Here is a 21,260-nt window from a genome sequence, read left to right on the forward strand (position 1 = left end):
GCAGTTTGACTGGCCAAAACTCCACAAAGATGTGGTGGAGTACTGCAGGAGTTGCCACATGTGCCAAATTGAGGGGAAACCCCAACCTACAGTGAAATCTGCACCCCTAAGTCCTGTACCGGTGTTCAGAGGACACTCCAGCAGAGGGCTGGTGAACCCCGCCGAGAACAAAAAGGGACAGACAGGCACAAGGATAGCAAAAGGTTAGGCAGGGAAGGGGAAAAAGTGACCAAGAGGGCAGGTTAAAGGAAGTCCGGGAGGGATTCCAAATGAAAACCCCTGCTGTCCGATCATTTAACCCTGAAAATGTGCGAAGTTAGACCCCGCATCCTCCTGTGTAAATGCAGATACTAGAAGCACCCCAACAGAGTTGCTAGCAGTATGTGCAGGAACCTTCAGAGACCAAGAAAGTTGTCTCGGGGGCAGAGAAACCATGAGGGTGATGTCTTACCTCGTCGGAGTGCAGTAGAGTCTGCACAAATAGGAGTAGCCTCTGGGACAAAGGGGAGATTAGTAAAGAGTCCTCCCTACAGTCAGAAAAAAGCAAACCACCCATCCCCTGAAGTCAAAAGCCTTTGCATGACTCAGCAAGCACTGAGAGTTCAGGATAGACCCGCCCACTACTGACTCGTTTTAAAAAGAAATTACCTCAGCAGGAACAAAGATCCTAGGCAACCACGGAAATGGACAAATGGAAGAGAAACTTCCCAAAACAAAAGATCCACATGTTTATTGGGATGTCAGAAAGGAGGCAATTAAAACAGCACTGGCAGCAATATAGACTGGCTGTAATATATTTTAGGATTTATGAATGAATGGGAATGAATGAGAGAAATGCTTGTTCTTTTCTGTATCTTACATTTTTCTCTTGACCCTTTTAATGAAATGCACTTTTCTCAAATCACATTTCATTCCGCTGGCTGTGGAGGTGTCATGCAAGGCCCCCACCTGCCAAGAATGAGGCTCATTAATCTTGTCATGAAAGTTGATTTTAGACAGTTACTGGAGTGAAGAAAGGACTTGTCAAACAGATCAGCCATAGCTGGAAAAGACATTTGCATATTAGACAGTGTTTGGAAGGACAAAGCATCCATTCCCTGACCCATTCAACCCACAATAGACTTTTGATCATCAGATGTTAAAGATGGGGGAGCTTGCATTCCAGGTTGACTGCTAAGATGGCCAAATACACAAACGGATATGGTCAAACCAGCTAGTCACATGACTATCCTGCTGGGCAACCTCAGTTTTTTTGAATTTGTGCAAATAATTTGGGCAGAAAGTTTTTTTTCCCTGCTGGACTAAGCTCTCTGCTGTTTGCTCCCATCTCTTTCTCACAAGCCTCTGAATCCACTGAAGATACATAAACCTCAAGAGGGAAAAGTCTCCCTACAGTGAACAAGGCTTAAGAAGAATACTGGGCCCCAACGAAAAGCAAGATCTACTTACAATCAAGGACTCTACAGTGAGCTCGAAGAACCATAACAACAACTCTTCAGATATTGCCTCAAACCTTTCCACTTTATTTTTCTTCTGCTCTTTTCTGTCTCTATTTGCGTGTGTGTATCGCGTATGCATGCTAGCATGGGGCATGTTGTGTATCCATAGACGTTAACCGAATTAGAGTTTAAGTTTAATAAATTTAAACTTCTTATTTAAACCTAAGAAAGCCTGTTTGTGCTGGTTTCTTTGCCTTATAATTGGAAAGCGGTGAACAAGGATTCATCAAAGGGCAGCTAAAAACATGGTGTCTTTAAAATTAAACCCTGTTGCAGTAAGACCAGGTGAAGGCTGAAAGGGAACCCTAGACCTCTTTCTCACTTGGTCGTAACAACAACACACAAAATTCGATGATTTTAGTAGAAAAGTAAAACCTCTTTTGACAATATCATCATCTTTCTGTGATGACCTAACACGATTAACCGAGATGGAAGTAACACTCTCGAAATAGGATTGTTGATTTAAAGTTATTCCAGACTTAGTCTGCTTAATATCTAAACCAATATATTTAAAGGCCCCACAAGCCTGATTCCCAATCTTTAATTCTGCCCTCATCTTATTCATAACATATTTCTCAAAATCTGCAGTACCACCCCATATGAAAATATCAATCTGGATCATGGAGATGCCTGAAAGTTTTCCTTTATGATACCAATAAAACATTGAAGGATCTGCTTTTAGTTGAACACAACCAATTTTCAACAAAACATCTCACCAAGAAATACCACAACCTGGAAGATCATTAAGGCCATAGATGCATTTATTCCGTTTCTATAGTTTTCCTTCTCCACCTGCTGCCTCTTTGGGTGGTTTTAGAAACACTTCTCTCTGAAAAGTATCACCTTGCAGAAATGTGGCTTTTATGTCAATGGATCTACACTCCCATGAATATGTGGCCAAAGGAGCTAAAAGGGTTTTCAAGGTTACCTCTCCAGCTGTGGGAGAGTCCACTCTAACATCGGTATCCCCGGTCACTCTTCAAAACCCCTTGCAACTAGCCTCGCTTTAGCCTTATAGGTTCCATCGGGAAGGACTTTTTCAGTACAGATATATGACAATGCTGGCTATTCCCTATCTGGTACTTAAGAATAAACTCCAAACTCTCTCCAACTCTAATTCCTTATGTTTTCCTTCTCTTATTAGTTTATCCTCAAGTTTATTGGCAGCCACTAAAACATTTACGGTCATGAGCACTTCTGCTTCTAGTTCTATTCCGAGACTGCTCCCTAGCCTTCATTTTATTGTGAAATCTGCTCAAACTATGTCCTCTATTAGCACTTAGATGTCTTTCGGGACTACTGCTAGAAGATCTCCCTCACACATTATCGGAGGCACTTCCTCTAGTACGTAATCACTTCCTTACGCAACTTCCAGACCCACTGTTAGAACTTGGCACTGCATTTTCTTACCCTCCACTCTTTCACCCCATTCTGCCAGTCCATGGACCTTGCTTCTTGGCCATCATCTTGAACATTTAACCAATATTTAAACTTGCCTGTTGATTTTCCTGCACATCCCACAATTGTTGCATTCCTCCATATATTAGACCCCTCTGGAATATATGTCACCCGAGTAACTACTCGGGGCAATTGTCCTTTGGAGGCGATAGCTCTTTCTGGAGAGTCATTATCTCTCAGATTACGAGCAACCTTTGATCTACCTCATTTTATTCCTCAGGACCTTCATCACAAAACACATGAGTATTTGAGGTACAAGGTGCATCATTTCCCTCTATCAGCTGCTCAAATTCTGAGATGTTGTAATCAACCCTGATCAATCACGAGGAACGAACCTTAACAGTTTGATTTCCATGCTTGATAACTGCTGTCTTACCATCATGACCTTACCAGGGCCCTTCCATTCCCTATGACCTTTTCTTTTATAATACACCTTATCTCCTGAATTGAATTCTGCCTCAGATAGCCTTATATGATGCCTCAGAACTCTCCAAATTTTCTCAGAGTCCTCAGCCTTGATGAAAGCATGTAAAGGATTCAAATGTGCAGAAGAAAATGCAACTATTTGTTGTACCTTCTAGAGCAGGAGGACTGTCGTACAATACAGAAGGCAATTTTGCATTCCGCCCATAGACCAATTGATAGGGACTGTATCCTCCAACCATCTGAAATAAATTCTTCGCATGAACTGCCCATGCCAGGGCAGTTGACTTGCAGTTTGGCTGATTAGCTGAGATTTTATGAGCATTTCATCAACTACTGCATGATTTCTTTCACAGAGTCCATTGCTGAAATGATTTTCAGTTGCAGTATTTTTAAGCATAATGTTCATGTTTTCACACATCTATGAACTCATTATTGGCAAAATCCCCTCCATTATCTGTCAGAAACTTAGCTGGTGCCCCAAGTCCAGACCCTATCTTATTCTCCGTAATTTTTCCTATAATCACCCTTTTGTCCTTGCTATTTATCATTGTAGAGACTAAATCTAGTTGCTAGATCTATAAAGTGTAGAATAAAAATATTCTTGTCTTTGTTCCACACCTTTAAATCCATTTGTTAAAGTCACGTGCCAATGGAAGGCTGACAATAGGACATGATGGTGTCCTCTGATACTTTTTATAGATTACACACTTTTCATTAATCTCTTCTGTTATCCTCGTATACTCTTCAGCAATCACACCTGCATCCTTTAGCAGGGTTTTTAATCTCTGACAAGAAGGGTGAGAAAATTGTCTGTGTAACTTTACGACAATTTGCTTTTTATCTCTCTGATTCTTAACACCTGATGCCTTTAATACTGTTCTAACACTCTGACTAGAAACATCAGGTTTTATTCAGGGTATACTGTAATGCCCTGACTGGGGAAACTGCAATTTCACTGACTTTTCAAAAACAATTGCCTTATCATGCTCCATATCAAGTTTCATTTGTGCCTTTTTCATTGAAGGCTTACTCAACAGTAAAGGTATCTCACTAGAGACTATATCAGCACTGATTAAGTGGCTTACTCCAGCTATTCTACATGGAATTACTACTCTCTCAGTGACTTCAATATGTTGTCATTACCAAACCTAAAGCTGGTAGTACTTTTATACTTAACCTTGCGTCGATCCTCACTACTAAGTGAATCCAGATAACATTGTAACCAGTCTGTTCCACATACTGTTGACATGCAAGCACTATGCATTACAGCACATTTTAACGAATCTGAAACTAACACATTCATTACAGGACTAAAACCCCTTGTGAATAATACAATTTGCTCCGATTCATCAGTATCTTCCTCTTCTGCCTCAGAATTCTCGACATCGTGTGTTAGTTCGAGGAGTCTGCCCCTCCGCTTAAGGCATTTCATTGCATAATGATACTTTGAGTCACATCTGAAGCACCTATTAACCTTGGGCATTCCTCGGAATCATTTGCCTGTGACTGCTGTTCCAATTCTGTCTTCCACTGTAAGAGTCAGATCTGCTAAAGGTGTTTTCATTCTCATTCCTCCTGTCTTTAACTCTTTCTTTGTACTTATGCCTGTTTCTAGACCATTTCGAAATCTAGTAAATATTGAGTCCTCCATTCTTTGTGTCACCGCAGAATGCCCTGTTTGATCTACCAGGGCTGCAGGAATTTCTTTAAGGCAGCAGGCATTTGATCCAACAGGGACTCTTTGTCCAAGAGCTGATCCCCAGTTAGAACCAGGAGCCTGTCTATATGTGACCCCCTAACATAATCTAGCAATTTATATGCTAGCACTGAGCCAGGGATCTTAAAATTAAATTTCCTCAATCTTCGATACAGTTTGTTAAAGTCCATGATATATTCCTCCGTTGAATAACCATCTGTTTCACGAAATCTATCAAAGTCTGACTATGCCTCATACACATTCAATAGGTCATCTTTCTTGTAAATTTCATCCAAGAATTCTCGCAGAAGATCCAACCCTTCATCAGTATCCAACTGACAAGCATTCATTTCACAAAACACTTTACTTCTGATTTTACTTTTGGTAGGAAGTGACGACGCTAAGGTCATACCTTGTTTCGTCTTTGGTAGAGATGTAACCAGTGTCCACATATCCACTTCATTCTTCCACTGGTCATATGGTTCAGACTCAGAGAACATCGGAGAGTAATCATACCCTGACAATTTACACTTGCTTTCTGCCATATTTTCCACAACAGCCTGTGAGGTTTTAGTTTTCTATGTAAAAAAAAAAGTCCTGTTTTCCAACCTTCAGCTTTAGGCAACCATCCTTTGCTACCATGTTAAACTCCAGAAAGCTTATTATGGAAGGATAATGCTCTCTCTGTCAGTTTCACATTTATTGTACAGAATAAAAGGATTACAGACATGTAGCTCCTGACTCAAACATTTCACCCATCTCAATAAGTGTCTGCTTATAGATGCTCAAGTAAGACCCCACTTAACACCTTCCGCGTGCATGTCATCAAACAATTGCTACACAATTAACAGATTAACAATATACAGGACTTGGATAATAGAATACAGAGCAAAATTTGCCAATGATACCAAACTTGGAGGTGTGACAAACAGTGAGGATGATATCAGTTGACTGCAAGAGGACATAGGCGAGCAAAATGGGCCGACTAGTGGCAGATGGAATTTAATGCAGAGAAGTGTGAGGTGATTAACTTTGACAGAAGTGATAAGGAGAGGCGATATAGACTAAATGGCACAGTTTTGATGAATACCACGGGACAGCGGGACCTGACAGGGGTTCCTTTGCATAGAGCTTTGAAGGTGGCAGGACATATTGAGACAGTAGTTAGCCAAGTATATGGGATCTTGGGCTTCATAAATAGAGGTATTGAGTGCAAAAGCATTGAAGTTATGCTGAACTTTATAAAACTCTGGTTAGGCCACAACTAGATTATTGCATCCAGTTCTTGTCACCACACTTTAGGATGGATGTGAGGGTCATTGAGAGGGGTGCATTGAGAGATTTACCAGAATGGTTCCAGGGATGTGGGATTTTCACTACAAGGTTAGGTTGGAGAAGCTGGTGGTGTTCTTCTTGGAGCAAAGGAGATTGAGGGGAGACTTAATAGAGGTGTACAAGATTATGACAGTTTTAGATAAGGTTCTTCTTCTTTGGCCTCCATATCTCGAGAGACAATGGGTAAGCGCCTGGAGGTGGTTAGCGGTGTGTGGAGCAGCGCCTGGAGTGGCTATAAAGGCCAATTCTAGAGTGACAGGCTCTTCCACAGGTACTGCAGAAAAATTTGTTTGTCGGGGCTGTTACACAGTTGGCTCTCCCCTTGCGCTTTTGTCTTTTTTCCTGCCAACTGCGAAGTCTCTTCGACTCGCCACACTTTAGCCCCGCCTTTATGGCTGCCCGCCAGCTCTGGCGAACGCTGGCAACTGACTCCCACGACTTGTGATCAATGTCACAGGACTTCATGTCACGTTTGCAGACGTCTTTAAAGCGGACACATGGACGGCCGGTGGGTCTGATACCAGTGGCGAGCTCGCTGTACAATGTGTCTTTGGGGATCCTGCCATTTTCCATGCGGCTCACATGGCCAAGCCATCTCAAGCGCCGCTGACTCAGTAGTGTGTATAAACTGGGGATGTTGGCCGCCTCGAGGACTTCTGTGTTAGAGATACGGTCCTGCCACCTGATGCCAAGTATTCTCTGCAGGCAGCGAAGATGGAATGAATTGAGACGTCGCTCTTGGCTGACATACGTTGTCCAGGCCTTGCTGCCATAGAGCAAGGTACTGAGGACACAGGCTTGATACACTCGGACTTTTGTGTTCCGTGTCAGTGCGCCATTTTCCCACACTCTCTTGGCCAGTCTGGACATAGCAGTGGAAGCCTTTCCCATGCGCTTGTTGATTTCTGCATCTAGAGACAGGTTACTGGTGATAGTTGAGCCTAGGTAGATGAACTCTTGAACCACTTCCAGAGCGTGGTCACCAATATTGATGGATGGAGCTTTTCTGACATCCCGCCCCATGATGTTCGTTTTCTTGAGGCTGATGGTTAGGCCAAATTCATTGCAGGCAGCCACAAACCTGTCAATGAGACTCTGCAGGCACTCTTCAGTGTGAGATGTTAATGCAGCATCGTCAGCAAAGAGGAGTTCCCTGATGAGGACTTTCCATACTTTGGACTTCGCTCTTAGACGGGCAAGGTTGAACAACCTGCCCCCTGATCTTGTGTAGAGGAAAATTCCTTCTTCAGAAGACTTGAACGCATGTGAAAGCAGCAGGGAGAAGAAAATCCCAAAACGTGTGGGTGCGAGAACACAGCCCTGTTTCACGCCACTCAGGATAGGAAAGGGGTCTGATGAGGAGCCACCATGTTGAATTGTGCCTTTCATATTGTCATGGAATGAGGTGATGATACTTAGTAGCTTTGGTGGACATCCAATCTTTTCTAGTAGTCTGAAGAGACCACGTCTGCTGACGAGATCAAAGGCTTTGGTGAGATCAATGAAAGCAATGTAGAGGGGCATCTGTTGTTCGCGGCATTTCTCCTGTATCTGACGAAGGGAGAACAGCATGTCAACGGTCGATCTCTCTGCACGAAAGCCACACTGTGCCTCAGGGTAGAAGCGCTAGACCAGTTTCTGGAGCCTGTTTAGAGCGACTCGAGCAAAGACTTTCCCCACTATGCTGAGCAGGAAGATTCCATGGTAGTTCTTGCAGTCACTGCGGTCACCTTTGTTTTTATAGAGGGTGATGATATTGGCATCGCGCATGTCCTGGGGTACTGCTCCCTCGTCCCAGCACAGGCATAGCAGTTCATGTAGTGCTGAGAGTATACAAAGAAAAACTGTTCCCATTATCAGATGGTACAAGGACTAGGGGGTGCAAGTTTAGGTTTTTGGGCCAGAGATGCAGGAGGGATGTGTGAAAGAACATTCTTATGCAATGAGTGGTAATGACCTGGAATTTTCTGCCTACGAGGGTGGTGGAAGCGGAGCAGATGAATAATTTCAAAAGGAAATTGGATGGGAACTTGAGGGAAATAAACTTGCAGGACTTTGGGAATGGAATGGGTCTGATTGGATTGCTCTACAGAGAGCCGGCATGGACTTGATGGGCTGCATGGTCTCCTTCTGTGCTGTAGGGATACCATGACTCTATGACTTTGAGAGTAGTAGCAAATTTATCCTTTGACACCAAATTGCTCAGACTAGAGATTGTAATTTTCCCTTTGTCCCCCAAGCTGGGGGACCGTTTCTCATGCCCTTGAGAGAAAACTAGGAAGGAATGGGTTAATGATTCCATCAGGTTTGGGTGTAGCCTACTAAAAATTCTACTGAGGGACTTCTACTATGAATACAATTCCAAGCTGTGCTGATGGCTACAGGCACCCCAGGGAACAGTATTTATTGGATGTCTGGAGAAGAATTTCTATCTGCTGTTATGCCAGTGTGTTTCATTAAATGATAATTTTCTTTGGTCCACTGACTGGAGATCTGAATTTATATTTTTTGCAAGAAATTTAAAAATAACATTTAAAACAGGATAAAAGCAGAATACTGCAGATGCTGGAAATCTGAAATAAAAACAAGAAATGCTGGAAATACTCAGCAGGTCTGGCAGCATCTGTGGAGAGAGAAGCAGAGTTAATGTTTCAGGTCAGTGACCCTTCTTCAGAACTAACAAATATTAGAAATGTAAAAGATTTTAAGCAAGTAAAGTGGGGGGTGGGGCAAGAGATAACAAAAGAGACGGTGTTGATAGGACAAGGTCACAGAGAATAACTGACCAGAAGGCCATGCAATAAAGGCAAATGGTATGTTAATGGTGTGCTGAAAGACAAAGTGTTAGTACAGAGAGGGTGTGAATAGACTGTAAAGCACAAAGTACTCCAAGCACAAACATTAAAAATTTTTTTTAAAACACTAACAGTGGGTCGGCACAGCAGAAACAAACTAAACACACTAAAAAACCTAAAATAAAATCACCAAAGAAAAAAAAACTAAACATAAAAAGGGGGGGCCCGTCATGCTCTGAAATTATTGAATTCAATGTTCAGTCCGGCAGGCTATAGAGTGTCTAATCAGTCAATGAGATGCTGTTCCTCGAGCTTACGTTGATGTTCGCTGGAACACTGCAGCAATCCCAGGACAGAGATGTGAGCATGAGAGCGGGGGCGGTGGTGTTGAAATGCCCAGCAACCGGAAGCTAGGGGTCATGCTTACGGACTGAGCGGAGGTGTTCCGCAAAGCGGTCATCCAATCTGCGTTTGGTCTCCCCCATGTAGAGGAGACCACATTGTGAGCAGTGACTACAGTATACTAAATTGAAAGAAGTACAAGTAAATCGCTGTTTCACGTGAAAGGAGTGTTTGGGTACTTGGGTAGTGAGGAGAGAGGAGGTAAATGGGCAGGTATTACGCCACCTGCGATTGCAGGGGAAGGTGGTGTGGGAAGGGGACGAGGTGGTGGGGGTAATGGAGTAGTGGATGAGGGTGTCGCGGAGGGAACGATCCTTTTGGAATGCTGACGGGAAGATGCGTTTCTTAGTGCCATCACGCTGGATGTGGCGGAGGATGATCCTTTGGATCTGCAGGCTGGTGGGGTGGAAAGTGAGGACAAGGGGAACCCTATATAATTCTAACAGGACTTGACAGGGTAGATGCAGGAAGGATGTTCCCGATGGTGGGAGAGTCCAGAACCAGGGGTCATAGTCTTAAGGATACGGGGTAAGCCATTTTGGACTAAGATGAGAGATTTCTTCACCCAGAGAGTGGTGAGCCTGTGGAATTCACTACCACAGAAAACAGTTGATGCCAAAACATTGTATGTTTTCAAGAAGGAGTTAGATAGAGCTGTTGGGGCGAAAGGGATCAAAGGGTATGGAGGGAAAACAGGAACAGGTTACTGAGTTGGATGATCAGCCATGATCATGGTGAATGGTGGAGCAGGCTCGAAGGGCCGAATGGCCTACTCTTGTTCCTGTTTTCTATGTTTCTATGTTTCTGTTGCGGTTCTGGGAGGGAGGGGAAGGGGTGACGGTAGAGGTGCGGGAAATGGACTGGACACGGTTGAGGGCCCTGCCAACCACAATGGGGGGGAATCCTTGGTTGTGGAAAAAGGAAGACATTATCAGAAGCACTGTCGTGGAAGGTAGCATCATCAGAGCAGATGCGTCAGAGACGGAGAAACTGGGAGAATAGAATGGAGCCCTTACAGGAGGCAGTGTGTGAAGAAGTGTAGTCGAGGTAGCTGTGGGAGTCGGCGGGCTTATAATGAATATTAGTAGACAGCCTATCACCGGAGATAGAGACAGAGAAGTCGAGCAAGGGAAGGGAAGTGTTGGAGATAGACCATGTGAAGGTGAGAGAAGGAAATTAGAAGCAAAGTTGATAAAGGTTTCTAGTTCTGGGCGGGAGCAGGAAATGGCACTGATATAGTCATCAATGGACCAGGAAAGGAGTTGGGGGAGGGGGCCTGAGTAGGACTGGAACAAGAAATATTCGACATATCCCACCAAAAGACAGGCATAACTAGGACCCATGCGGGTATCCATTGCAATACCTTATACTTAAAGGAAGTGAGTGGAGTTGAAGGAGAAGTTGTTCAGTGTAAGAACAAGTTCAGCCAGGTGGAGGAGGGTGGTGGGGAATGGTTGGGCCTTTGTTCAAGGAAGAAACGGAGAGCCCTCAAACCGTCAAAGAACAAAGAACAGTACAGCACAGGAACAGGCCATTTGGCCCTCCAAGCCTGCGCCGATTTTGATGCCTGCCTAAACTAACACCTTCTGCACTTCCGGGGCCCATATCGCTCTATTCCCTTCCTATTCATGTATTTGTCAGGATGTCTCTTAAACGTCGCTATCGTATCTGCTTCCACCACCTCGCTGGCAGCAAGTTCCAGGCACTCACCACCCTCTGTGTAAAAAAAACTTGCCTCGCACATCCCCTCTAAACTTTGCCCCTCGCACCTTAAACCTATATCCCCTAGTAACTGACTCTTCCACCCTGGGAAAAAGCTTCTGACTTTCCACTCTGTCCATGCCGCTCTGTACAGCTGCAGCATGACTTGCCAATTTTTATACTCTATGCCCCGACCGATGAAGGCAAGCATGCCGTCTACCTTCTTGACTACCTTATCCACCTGCGTTGCAACTTTCAGTGACCTGTGGACCTGTACGCCCAGATCTCTCTGCCTGTCAATACTCCTAAGGGTTCTGCCATTTACTGCATACTTCCCACCTGCATTAGACCTTCCAAAATGCATTACCTCACATTTGTCTGGATTAAACTCCATCTGCCATTTCTCCGCCCAAGTCTCCAACCGATCTATATCCTGCTGTATCCTCTGACAATCCTCATCACTGTCCCCAACTCCACCAACCTTTGTGTCGTCCGCAAACTTACTAATCAGACCAGCTACATTTTCCTCCAAATCATTTATATATACTACCAACAGCAAAGGTCCCAGCACTGATCCCTGCGGAACACCACTTGTCACATCCCTCTATTCAGAAAAGCACCCTTCCACTGCTACCCTCTGTCTACTATGACCGAGCCAGTTCTGTATCCATCTTGCCAGCTCCCCTCTGATCCCATGTGACTTCACCTTTTGTATCAGTCTGCCATGAGGGACCTTGACAAAGGCTTTACTGAAGTCCAGATAGATAACATCCACTGCCCTTCCTTCATCAATCATCTTTGTTACCTCCTCAAAAAACTCAAATCACATTAGTGAGACACGACCTCCCCTTCACAAAGCCATTTTGCCTCTCGCTAATAAGTCCATTTGTTTCCAAATGGGAGTAAATCCTGTCCCGAAGAATCCTCTCTAATAATTTCCCTACCACTGATGTAAGGCTCACCGGCCTATAATTTCCTGGATTATCCTTGCTACCCTTCTTGAACAAAGGAACAACATTGGCTATTCTCCACTCCTCTGGGACCTCACCTGTAGCCAATGAGGATGCAAAGATTTCTGTCAAGACCCCAGCAATTTCTTCCCTTACCTCCCTCAGTATTCTGGGGTGGATCCCATCAGGCCCTGGGGACTTATCTACCTTAATGCTTTGCAAGACACCCAACACCTCCTCCTTTTTGATAATGAGATGACTGAGACTATCTACACTCCCTTCCCTAGGCTCATCATCCACCAAGTCCTTCTCCTTGGTGAATGCTGATACAAAGTACTCATTTAGTACCTCGCCCATTTCCTCTGGCTCCACACATAGATTCCCTTCTCTGTCCTTGAGTGGGCCAACCCTTTCTCTGGTTAACCTCTTGCTCTTTATATACGTATAAAAAGCCTTGGGATTTTCCTTAATCCTGTTTGCCAATGACTTCTCATAACCCCTTTTAGCCCTCCTGACTCCTTACTTAAGTTCCTTCCTACTGTCTTTATATTCCTCAAGTGCTTCGTCTGTTCCTAGCCTTCCAGCCCTTACGAATGCTTCCTTTTTCTTTTTGACGAGGCTCACAATATCCCGCGTTATCCAAGGTTCCCGAAACTTGCCAAACTTATCCTTCTTCCTCACAGGAACATGCTGGTCCTGGATTCTAATGAACTGACGTTTGAAAGACTCCCACATGTCAGATGTTGATTTACCCTCAAACAGCTGCCCCCAATCTAAATTCTTCAGTTCCTGTCTAATATTGTTATAATTAGCCTTCCCCCAATTTCGCACCTTCACCCAAGGACTACTCTTATCCTTATCCGCAAGTACCTTAAAACTTATGGAATTATGGTCACTGTTCCCGAAATGCTCCCCAACTGAAACTTCGACCACCCTGGCCGGGCTCATTCCCCAATACCAGGTCCAGTACGGCCCCATCCCTAGTTGGACTATCTACGTATTGTTTCAAGAAGCCCTCCTGGATGCTCCTTACAAATTCTGCCCCATCCAAGCCCCTAGCACTGTGAGTCCCAGTCAATATAGGGGAAGTTAAAATCACCCACCATGACAACCCTGTTACCTTTACATCTTTCCAAAATCTGTCTACATATCTGCTCCTCTACCTCCCGCTGGCTGTTGGGAGGCCTGTAGTAAACCCTCAACTTTGTGACTGCACCCTTCCTATTCCTGAGCTCCACCCATATTGCCTCGCTGCATGACCCCTCCGAGGTGTCCTCCCGCAGTCCAGCTGTGATATTCTCCGTAGCCAGTAATGCAACTCTCCCACCCCTTTTACATCCCCCTCTATCCCGCCTGAAACTTCTAAATCCTGGAACATTTATCTGCCAATCCTGTCCTTCCCTCAACCAAGTCTCTGTAATAGCAACAACATCATAGTTCCAAGTACTAATCCAAGCTCTAAGTTCATCTGCCTTACCTGTTATACTTCTTGCATTGAAACAAATGCACTTCAGACCACCAGTCCCGCTGTGCTCCGCAACATCTCCCTGCCTGCTCTTTCTCTTAGTCTTACTGACCTTATTTACTAGTTCCCCCTCATTTATTTCACTTGCTGTCCTACTGCTCTCGTTCCCACCCCCCTGCCACACTAGTTTACACCCTCCCGAGTGACGTTAGCAAACCTCGCAGCCAGGATATTTGTGCCCCTCCAGTTTAGATGCAACCCGTCCTTCTTGTACAGGTCCCATCTGTCCCTGAAGAGATCCCAATGGTCCAGATATCTGAAACCCTCCCTTCTACACCAGCTGTTCAGCCACGTGTTTCGCTGCACTATCTTCCTATTTCTAGCCTCACTGGCACGTGGCACAGGGAGTAATCCCGAGATTACAACCCTCGAGGTCCTGTCTTTTAACTTTCTACCTAACTCCCTAAACTCCCCCTGCAGGACCTCATCACTCTTCCTGCCTATGTCGTTGGTACCGATGTGTACCACAACCTCTGGCTGTTCACCCCCCCCCCCCTTCAGAATGCCCCCTGTCCGTTCAGAGACATCCTTGACCCTGGCACCAGGGAGGCAACATACCATCCTGGAGTCTCTTTCACGTCCACAGAAGCACCTATCTGTGCCCCTGACTATAGAGTCCCCTATAACTATTGATCTTCTGCGCTTTGTCCCTCCCTGCTGATCAACAGTGCCAGCCGTGGTGCCACTGCTCTGGCTGCTGCTGTTTTCCCCTGATAGGCCATCCCCCCCAACAGTATCCAAAACGGTATACTTGTTAGAGAGGGGGATAGGCACAGGGGATTCCCGCACTGACTGCCTGCCCCTTCTAGCGGTCACCCATCTATCTGCCTGCACCTTGGGTGTAACCACTTCTCTAAAACTCCTGTCTGTGACACTTTCTGCCACCTGCATGCTCCTAAGTGCATCCAGTTGCTGCTGCAACCGATCCATGCGGTCTGTGAGGAGCTGCAACTGGGTACACTTCCTGCAGATGTTGTCGTCCGGAACGCTGGAAGCGTCACCGACCTCCCACGTCTCACAGGTGAAGCACTTCACCCCTCTAACTGACATTTCTGGCACTAATTAATTAATTAATATAAAATAAATAAATATTTATTAAATCCTGACTAAATTGTTATAATTAACTATATGGTCCCTGGTGCTAGATTTCTACTATAAATATTAAATGCTGACTAAATACAGTAATCTCCTCCCTCTGGTTTAGCTACTGTACTTATTAATTGGTTAATTAGGATTTTAATCAATTTTTACCAATGTTTTATTTTCAAATTCAGTACAAATTCCCTCCCAGCCAATCAGGTCACAGCTTTCCTGTGATGTCACTTTTCAGTTTTTTTTTTACCAGAGGTATGTTTTTTGTACATACCGGTCCGGAACTCCGCTGGAGGTCTGCTGGTCGGGGGGCGGACTCCTGGTCAAAGAAGTGAGCCCGGGGGCGAAGGCGACGGAAGAAGAGCTCAATGTCATGCCAAGCACAAAATTCATTGAGGTGGGGGCGGAAGGGGATAAAAGTGAGTCCTTTGCTGCGTACAGAACATTCAGCGTCAGAGAGGGGAAGGTCAGAGGGTATAGTGAATACACGGCAAGGGGTCAGATCAGAAGGGGTGGGATCAGAGGTAAGTCCTTCACTTACTGAATTCGATAGTACATTCACTTAAAGAAACAATTAAACCTGTTGTGGTCTAACAAGGTGAGGGAAGCCCTTAAACCCCCCCCCTCACTTGTCCGTAACACTGCTCCTACCTCTGCTCGGAGAAACTCACTTTATACAGTTATGTCCTTATTCCATCCTGATTGGCCTGACTTTTCCTTGAACCCTCCCATCCCCTTGTGGTATCTGATACAACTGATGCTTGGAACTGTAGGAAAACTTCGCAGAAATAACTTGCATTTATTTAGCACTTCATCATTAGTATTTCACAACCAATTAATTACTTTTGCTATTCAGTTACATAGACAATCAAGGTAGTTAATTTGCACACGGCAGAATTCCACAAATAGCAAATGATATTTATGTTATGTTAATCTGGTTTTGATGGTGTTATTTGAGGGAGAAATTTTGGCCAGGGCAGTGGTTATATCTGAAGTAGAAAAATGAAATGTGATTCTTGATAGCAGTGGTGTTACTGGCATTACAGTCAAACCAGTTATCACCAAGTGAGAAAGGGGTCTCGGGGTTCCCTCTCAGCCTTTGCCTGGTTTGACCGTAACAGGGTTTAATTTTTACAACACCGTGTTTTTAGCTCGCCCTCAGTGAATCCTTGTTCATTGCTCTCCAATTGTAAGGCAAAGAAATCAACCAGACAGGTTTTCTTAGATTTAAAGAAGAAACATGGAACTTTATTAACCTTAAACTCTAATTCGGTTAACGACTATAAATACATGATGGCCCACTCTAGCATGCATACGCGATAAACACACACAGATAGAGACATAAAAGTAGAAAGAATAAAGGGGAAAAGTTTGAGGCAAGAGCTGGGATTTATTTGCGGTCCTTTGAGTTCGATGTAGAGTCTTTGATTGTCGCTAAGTCTTGCCTTTTCGTTGGGGCCCAGTGCACACTTTGAAACTTGTTTCGATGTAGGAGTCTTTTCTATCTTGAGGTTTAAGTGACTTCAGTGGATCCGGAGATTCGTGAGAGAGAGAGCTAGTCAGGAGAGAGGCTTTCTCCTTCCAAGTTCAGTTGCAATCTGACCCAAACTGTGTTGTGAGCAGTTCAAACAAAACCAGGGCCAGCAGGTTAGTCGTGTGACTAGCTGTTTTAACGAACTCCTGCATTTGTGGATTCTCCATCTTAGCAGACTTCTTGGAATGCTGACTTTCTTACACATTCCATGTCTGGTGATCAAAAGCCATTTGGGTTAATTGAATCAGGGAGCTATTCTATTGTCTCCAGGCACTGTCTCTTAGTATTCAAATGTTTTCCAGCCACTGCTGATCTCTTTAAACGAATCATCTCTTCCTTCCAGCAACAGTTTAAAATTAATGTTCATATGACAAAATTAATATGCCTCATTCTTGGCAGGTGGGTCTTCATGACACAGTGATGTTAACAGAGATCTCCGCATACATAAAGGATAAACAAGTATTTTCTATTCTTGCTATTGTTTAGTTGAGTGGAGTTCTTAAATTCTGATGTGAGCAGATATACACCTCATCAATCTGGCATGGAAAGGTGACAGGAAATTGGTTGTAAATGATCACTGACTGAATAAATGCTTGAACATTTGATTTTGCAAAGTAAATTGCACTGCAGTGAATTGAAGCTTTTCCCCCTCATTTTAAGCTTAGCTGAAGAATTTAGATGCCTTATTTGATTGTAAATAAACTCAAACTGTATTAGCAGATTAATTAATATCCATTTGCTTCAAGAGTGCGCATATAAAGTGTTTACTTTGTTGAGCTTTATTCTCATGGTTGATCACATTGTACCATTATTTTCTAGGTACTTTCCTGTTTAGCCCAACTTGCTTCAGTGAGGAGGTCACTGTTTAGCAACACAGAACGAGCAACATTCCTTACACGCCTCATGAAAGGTGTTCAGGGAATACTTGAAAATCCTCAGGTACTGATTTAAGAAACCTGGCTATTTCATATTTTTGTAATGTAGTTGTAATGAACTTCCAAATGCTTTAAAAGATTGTTATTGGTGGAATAGATAGAAATAGATTTTGAATCCAATTGATTGAACATTTGAGATTATGTTTAGCCAACAGCCAATGGTTGTGTTGTTACTGCCTCTGGGCCACCATCTTACAATATCATGTCCGTGCAATTGGCCTGCAACAATATCTTTCACTCCTAGATAATCTGACCCTAATCCATCACATAGCTTGAAGCGTAGACAGACATAACAGTTTCATCAATCAAATTACCATAATTAGACTGATCCCTGACTATTACAAAAGCAGTGCCGTAAAGTTTTAAAATAATCAAAAGTGGGGAAGTGCCCTTGGTGACAATATCAGTACAATTAAAAAGTAAAAAATTGAGGTGTTGCTACTTAGAGCAAGTTTTGGAATTTAGTCACCTCAATACTTAGGAAGAGATATCTATCAATGTAAGAATCTATGAATTTCCATCCAAACTTCTAGAAATACCCAAAAGTATAAACAATGCATTTGTTCAAAAGAATTGGCATAGAATTTAAATATTGAACTTTTTAACACAACAAAAGTGTTGATTTTTCAATAGGGGATTGATGACTCGTCAGAAATTAGGATGTTGCTTCACTTTGTTAAGTAATATCTCTTTCATGTTTCTCTTATGTTGCAGACGGGAGATTGAATACTCTAATTGAGTTGGTTCTCTTGTACTAGACCCATGCCTTGAACCTCAAAAGTTATCTGTTTTTCAAAGTGCTGTTTACAGTTTAAATACTTGTATGGAACTTATCTTTATAAAGGGGCGGCACAGTGGCGCAGTGGTTAGCACCGCAGCCTCACAGCTCCAGCGACCCGGGTTCGGTTCTGGGTACTGCCTGTGCGGAGTTTGCAAGTTCTCCCTGTGACCGCGTGGGTTTCCGCCAGGTGCTCCGGTTTCCTCCCACAGCCAAGGACTTGCAGGTTGATAGGTAAATTGGCCATTGTAAATTGCCCTTAGTGTAGGTAGGTGGTAGGAGAATGGTGGGGATGTGGTAAGGAATATGGGATCAATGTAGGATTAGTATAAATGGGTGGTTGTTGGTCAGCACAGACTCGGTGGGCCGAAGGGCCTGCTTCAGTGCTGTATCTCTCTATGACTGTATGACTATAAAGAAGATTTGAGTTCAGGATCTCGAGTGGGTTTCAGAATGTTGGTTACAGCCCATGTTACTGGATGAAGGACATATTAGTGAAAAAGGATCCAGTTTCTATAATCGAGGTTTTACAGGATAAACAGAAAATGCTGGAAATCCATGTCATCTGAAGGTTAACATTTTAGGAATTGGAACTGAACTAGGTATTTGCAACATTTTCAGTTTTATTTGAGATTTTCAGCATTTTTTACTCCTGAATTTTTATTTCTAATATGTGTCAAAATCAAACATAGTTTTTTTTGAGAAAATTCTGACCGTTATTCTGGTGTTTGGTTAGTTATTTGTATAGATGCAGAGGCAATTATTTTAACCATAACTCATTGGTAGAATTTCTGGCTCAGTCAGAAAGTCATGGGTTCAAGCTCTACTTCAGAGACTTCAGCACATAATCCAAGCTGACAATTCAGTGAGGGAGTGCTGCACCATTGGAAGTGCCGTCTTTTGAAGGAGGTGTTAATTCAAGGCCCCGACTGCCATCTCGAGTGGATGTAAAAGATCCCGTGCACTATTCAAAAAAAAAAACGCAAGGGAGTTCTCCTGGTGCCTGGCCAACATTTATTTCTCAACCAACCCCTCTAAAACAAAATATTTTGTCTTTAATCGTAATGCTGTTTGCAGATCTGACTGTGTGTAAATTGGCTGCCAAAATTCCCTATAACAATAACTACTCTTCGGAAATAATTAACTGGCTGCGAGGTGCTCTAGGAAGCCCTAAGGTTGTGAAAGGCGCTATATAAATGGAAGTTCTTTTTTTCTTCCCAATTAATTATTTTTTACATTAGCCCTTGAAACATATGGGTTTATTTTTCACTCCTTTTCCAAACAAGAATTCTTGCTTCACCTTCATAAGACTCCAGCTGTATTAAAGGTACCATGGCATTACAGAAGACCAAATGGCTGCAATGTTTGCACCATGCTCTTTGCTACTGGCAATACACTACTATCCTTAAGAAGCTGTAGAGATACATTTTTGTAATGAGGATCATTTAGAATGAATGGCATTTTTAAGTACAATAGGATTTTATAACACGAATAGGTGATTCAGCCCCTTGAGCCTTTTCCGTAATTCTGTTCGTTTTATCTGTATGTAACTCCATCTACCCGCCTTGGTTCTGCAACCTTCAGTCTCCCTTACCTAATAAAAATTTATCAATCTTTGTTTTGAAATTTTCAATTGATCTAACCTCACTGACTTTTTGCGGGAGTTTTCCAGATTTCCACTACCCTTTGTTTAAAGAAGTGCTTCCAGACATCTTTTGTTATATAATTCTCCTGTGAAGTGCTTTGGGATGTTTTATTATACAGAAGGCACCATACAAATAAAAGTTGTTATTGTTGATACTTAGACACATCTGGAAAGCAACTTTTACTGTGTCATGTGCTTGCTGATTGTCAGCGTTTGAGGCCAACAGCTACCATTTTTGGGGACAAGCATGGTTTTGCTGAGGAACATGTCGATCATGCAGGGTTGTGTGCTAAAGGTTGTTGCGTGGGAGGAAGACCTCTGTGTTATAAGGTATAAGGATAATGGATGTTGTGTACTCTCAGTCACCATGGTCTCCTGATACTTGCATGATTACCTTTGGCATTCACAGAGGAATTTCCCCAGCTTTTTTTGTAAATTGACCAAAGATTGTTTTCTCTTCATGCTTTTGTTTTGTGTTCCCCAGGAGATGGATGGTTAGTTTGTAGAGGAGGAAGAGGGTTAGGAAAGTGGATGAATGGATGGGAATCATAGCAATCATAAATTGCACCATGATTGTATGGAACAGCATCAATTGTTGTATCCTGTCCTTTTTTGTTTTGTTAAAAATAGCATGAACTGGGTTTAAATTTTTTTTAAAAAATTCATTCATGGGATGTGGGCATCACTGGCTAGGCCAACATTTATTGCCCATCCCTAATTGCCCTTGAGAAGGTGAAGGTGAGCTGCCTTCTTGAACCGCTGCAGTCCATGTGAGATAGGGACATCCACTGTGCTGTTAGGAAGGGAGTTCCAGGATTTTGACCCAGCGACAGTGAAGGAACGATGATGTAATTCCAAGTCAGGATGGTGTGTGACTTGGAGGGGAACTTGCAGGTGGTGGTGTTCCCATGCATTTGCTGCCCTTGTTCTTCTAGTTGGTAGAGGACGCGTGTTTGGAAGGTGGTGTCTAAGGAGCCTTGTTGCGTTGCTGTAGTGCATCTTGTAGATGGTACACACTGCTGTCACTGTGTGTCGGTGGTGGAGGGAGTGAATGTTTGTGAATGGGGTGCCAATCAAGCGGGCTGCTTTGTCCTGGATGGTGTCGAGCTTCTTGAGTGTTTTTGGAGCTGCACCCATCCAGGCAAGTGGAGAGTATTCCATCACAGTCCTGACTTGTGCCTTGTAGATGGTGGACAGGCTTTGGGGTGACAGGAGGTGAGTTACTTGCCACAGGATTCCTGGCCTCTGACCTGCTCTTGTGGCCACGGTATTTATATGGCTACTCCAGTTCAGTTTCTGCTCAATGGTAATCCCTAGGATGTTGATAGTGGGGGATTCAGCGATGGTAATGCCATTGAATGTCAAGGAGAGATGGTTAGATTCTCTCTTGTTGGAGTAGGTCATTGCCTGGCACATGTGTGGCGTGAATGTTACTTGCCATCTATCAGCCCAAGCCTGGATATTGTCCACATGTTGCTGCATTTCTACA

At 43.6% G+C, this 21,260-nt stretch overlaps 1 protein-coding gene across 8 annotated transcripts in view; it reads left to right on the forward strand.

Annotated features, from left to right (window-relative positions):
• LOC137375763 (ran-binding protein 17-like) overlaps positions 1–21,260 on the forward strand; it is a 1,067,965-nt gene that overhangs the window by 214,241 nt on the left and 832,464 nt on the right. For all 8 annotated transcript variants that reach the window (XM_068043152.1, XM_068043155.1, XM_068043154.1 and 5 more), the window contains one exon: positions 17,233–17,352. In XM_068043152.1, the coding sequence (XP_067899253.1) occupies positions 17,233–17,352 (120 nt within the window). The remainder of the gene's footprint in view (positions 1–17,232; positions 17,353–21,260) is intronic.

Source organism: Heterodontus francisci, chromosome 12 (genome assembly GCF_036365525.1).
Source record: "Heterodontus francisci isolate sHetFra1 chromosome 12, sHetFra1.hap1, whole genome shotgun sequence".
Lineage (NCBI taxonomy): Eukaryota > Metazoa > Chordata > Chondrichthyes > Heterodontiformes > Heterodontidae > Heterodontus > Heterodontus francisci.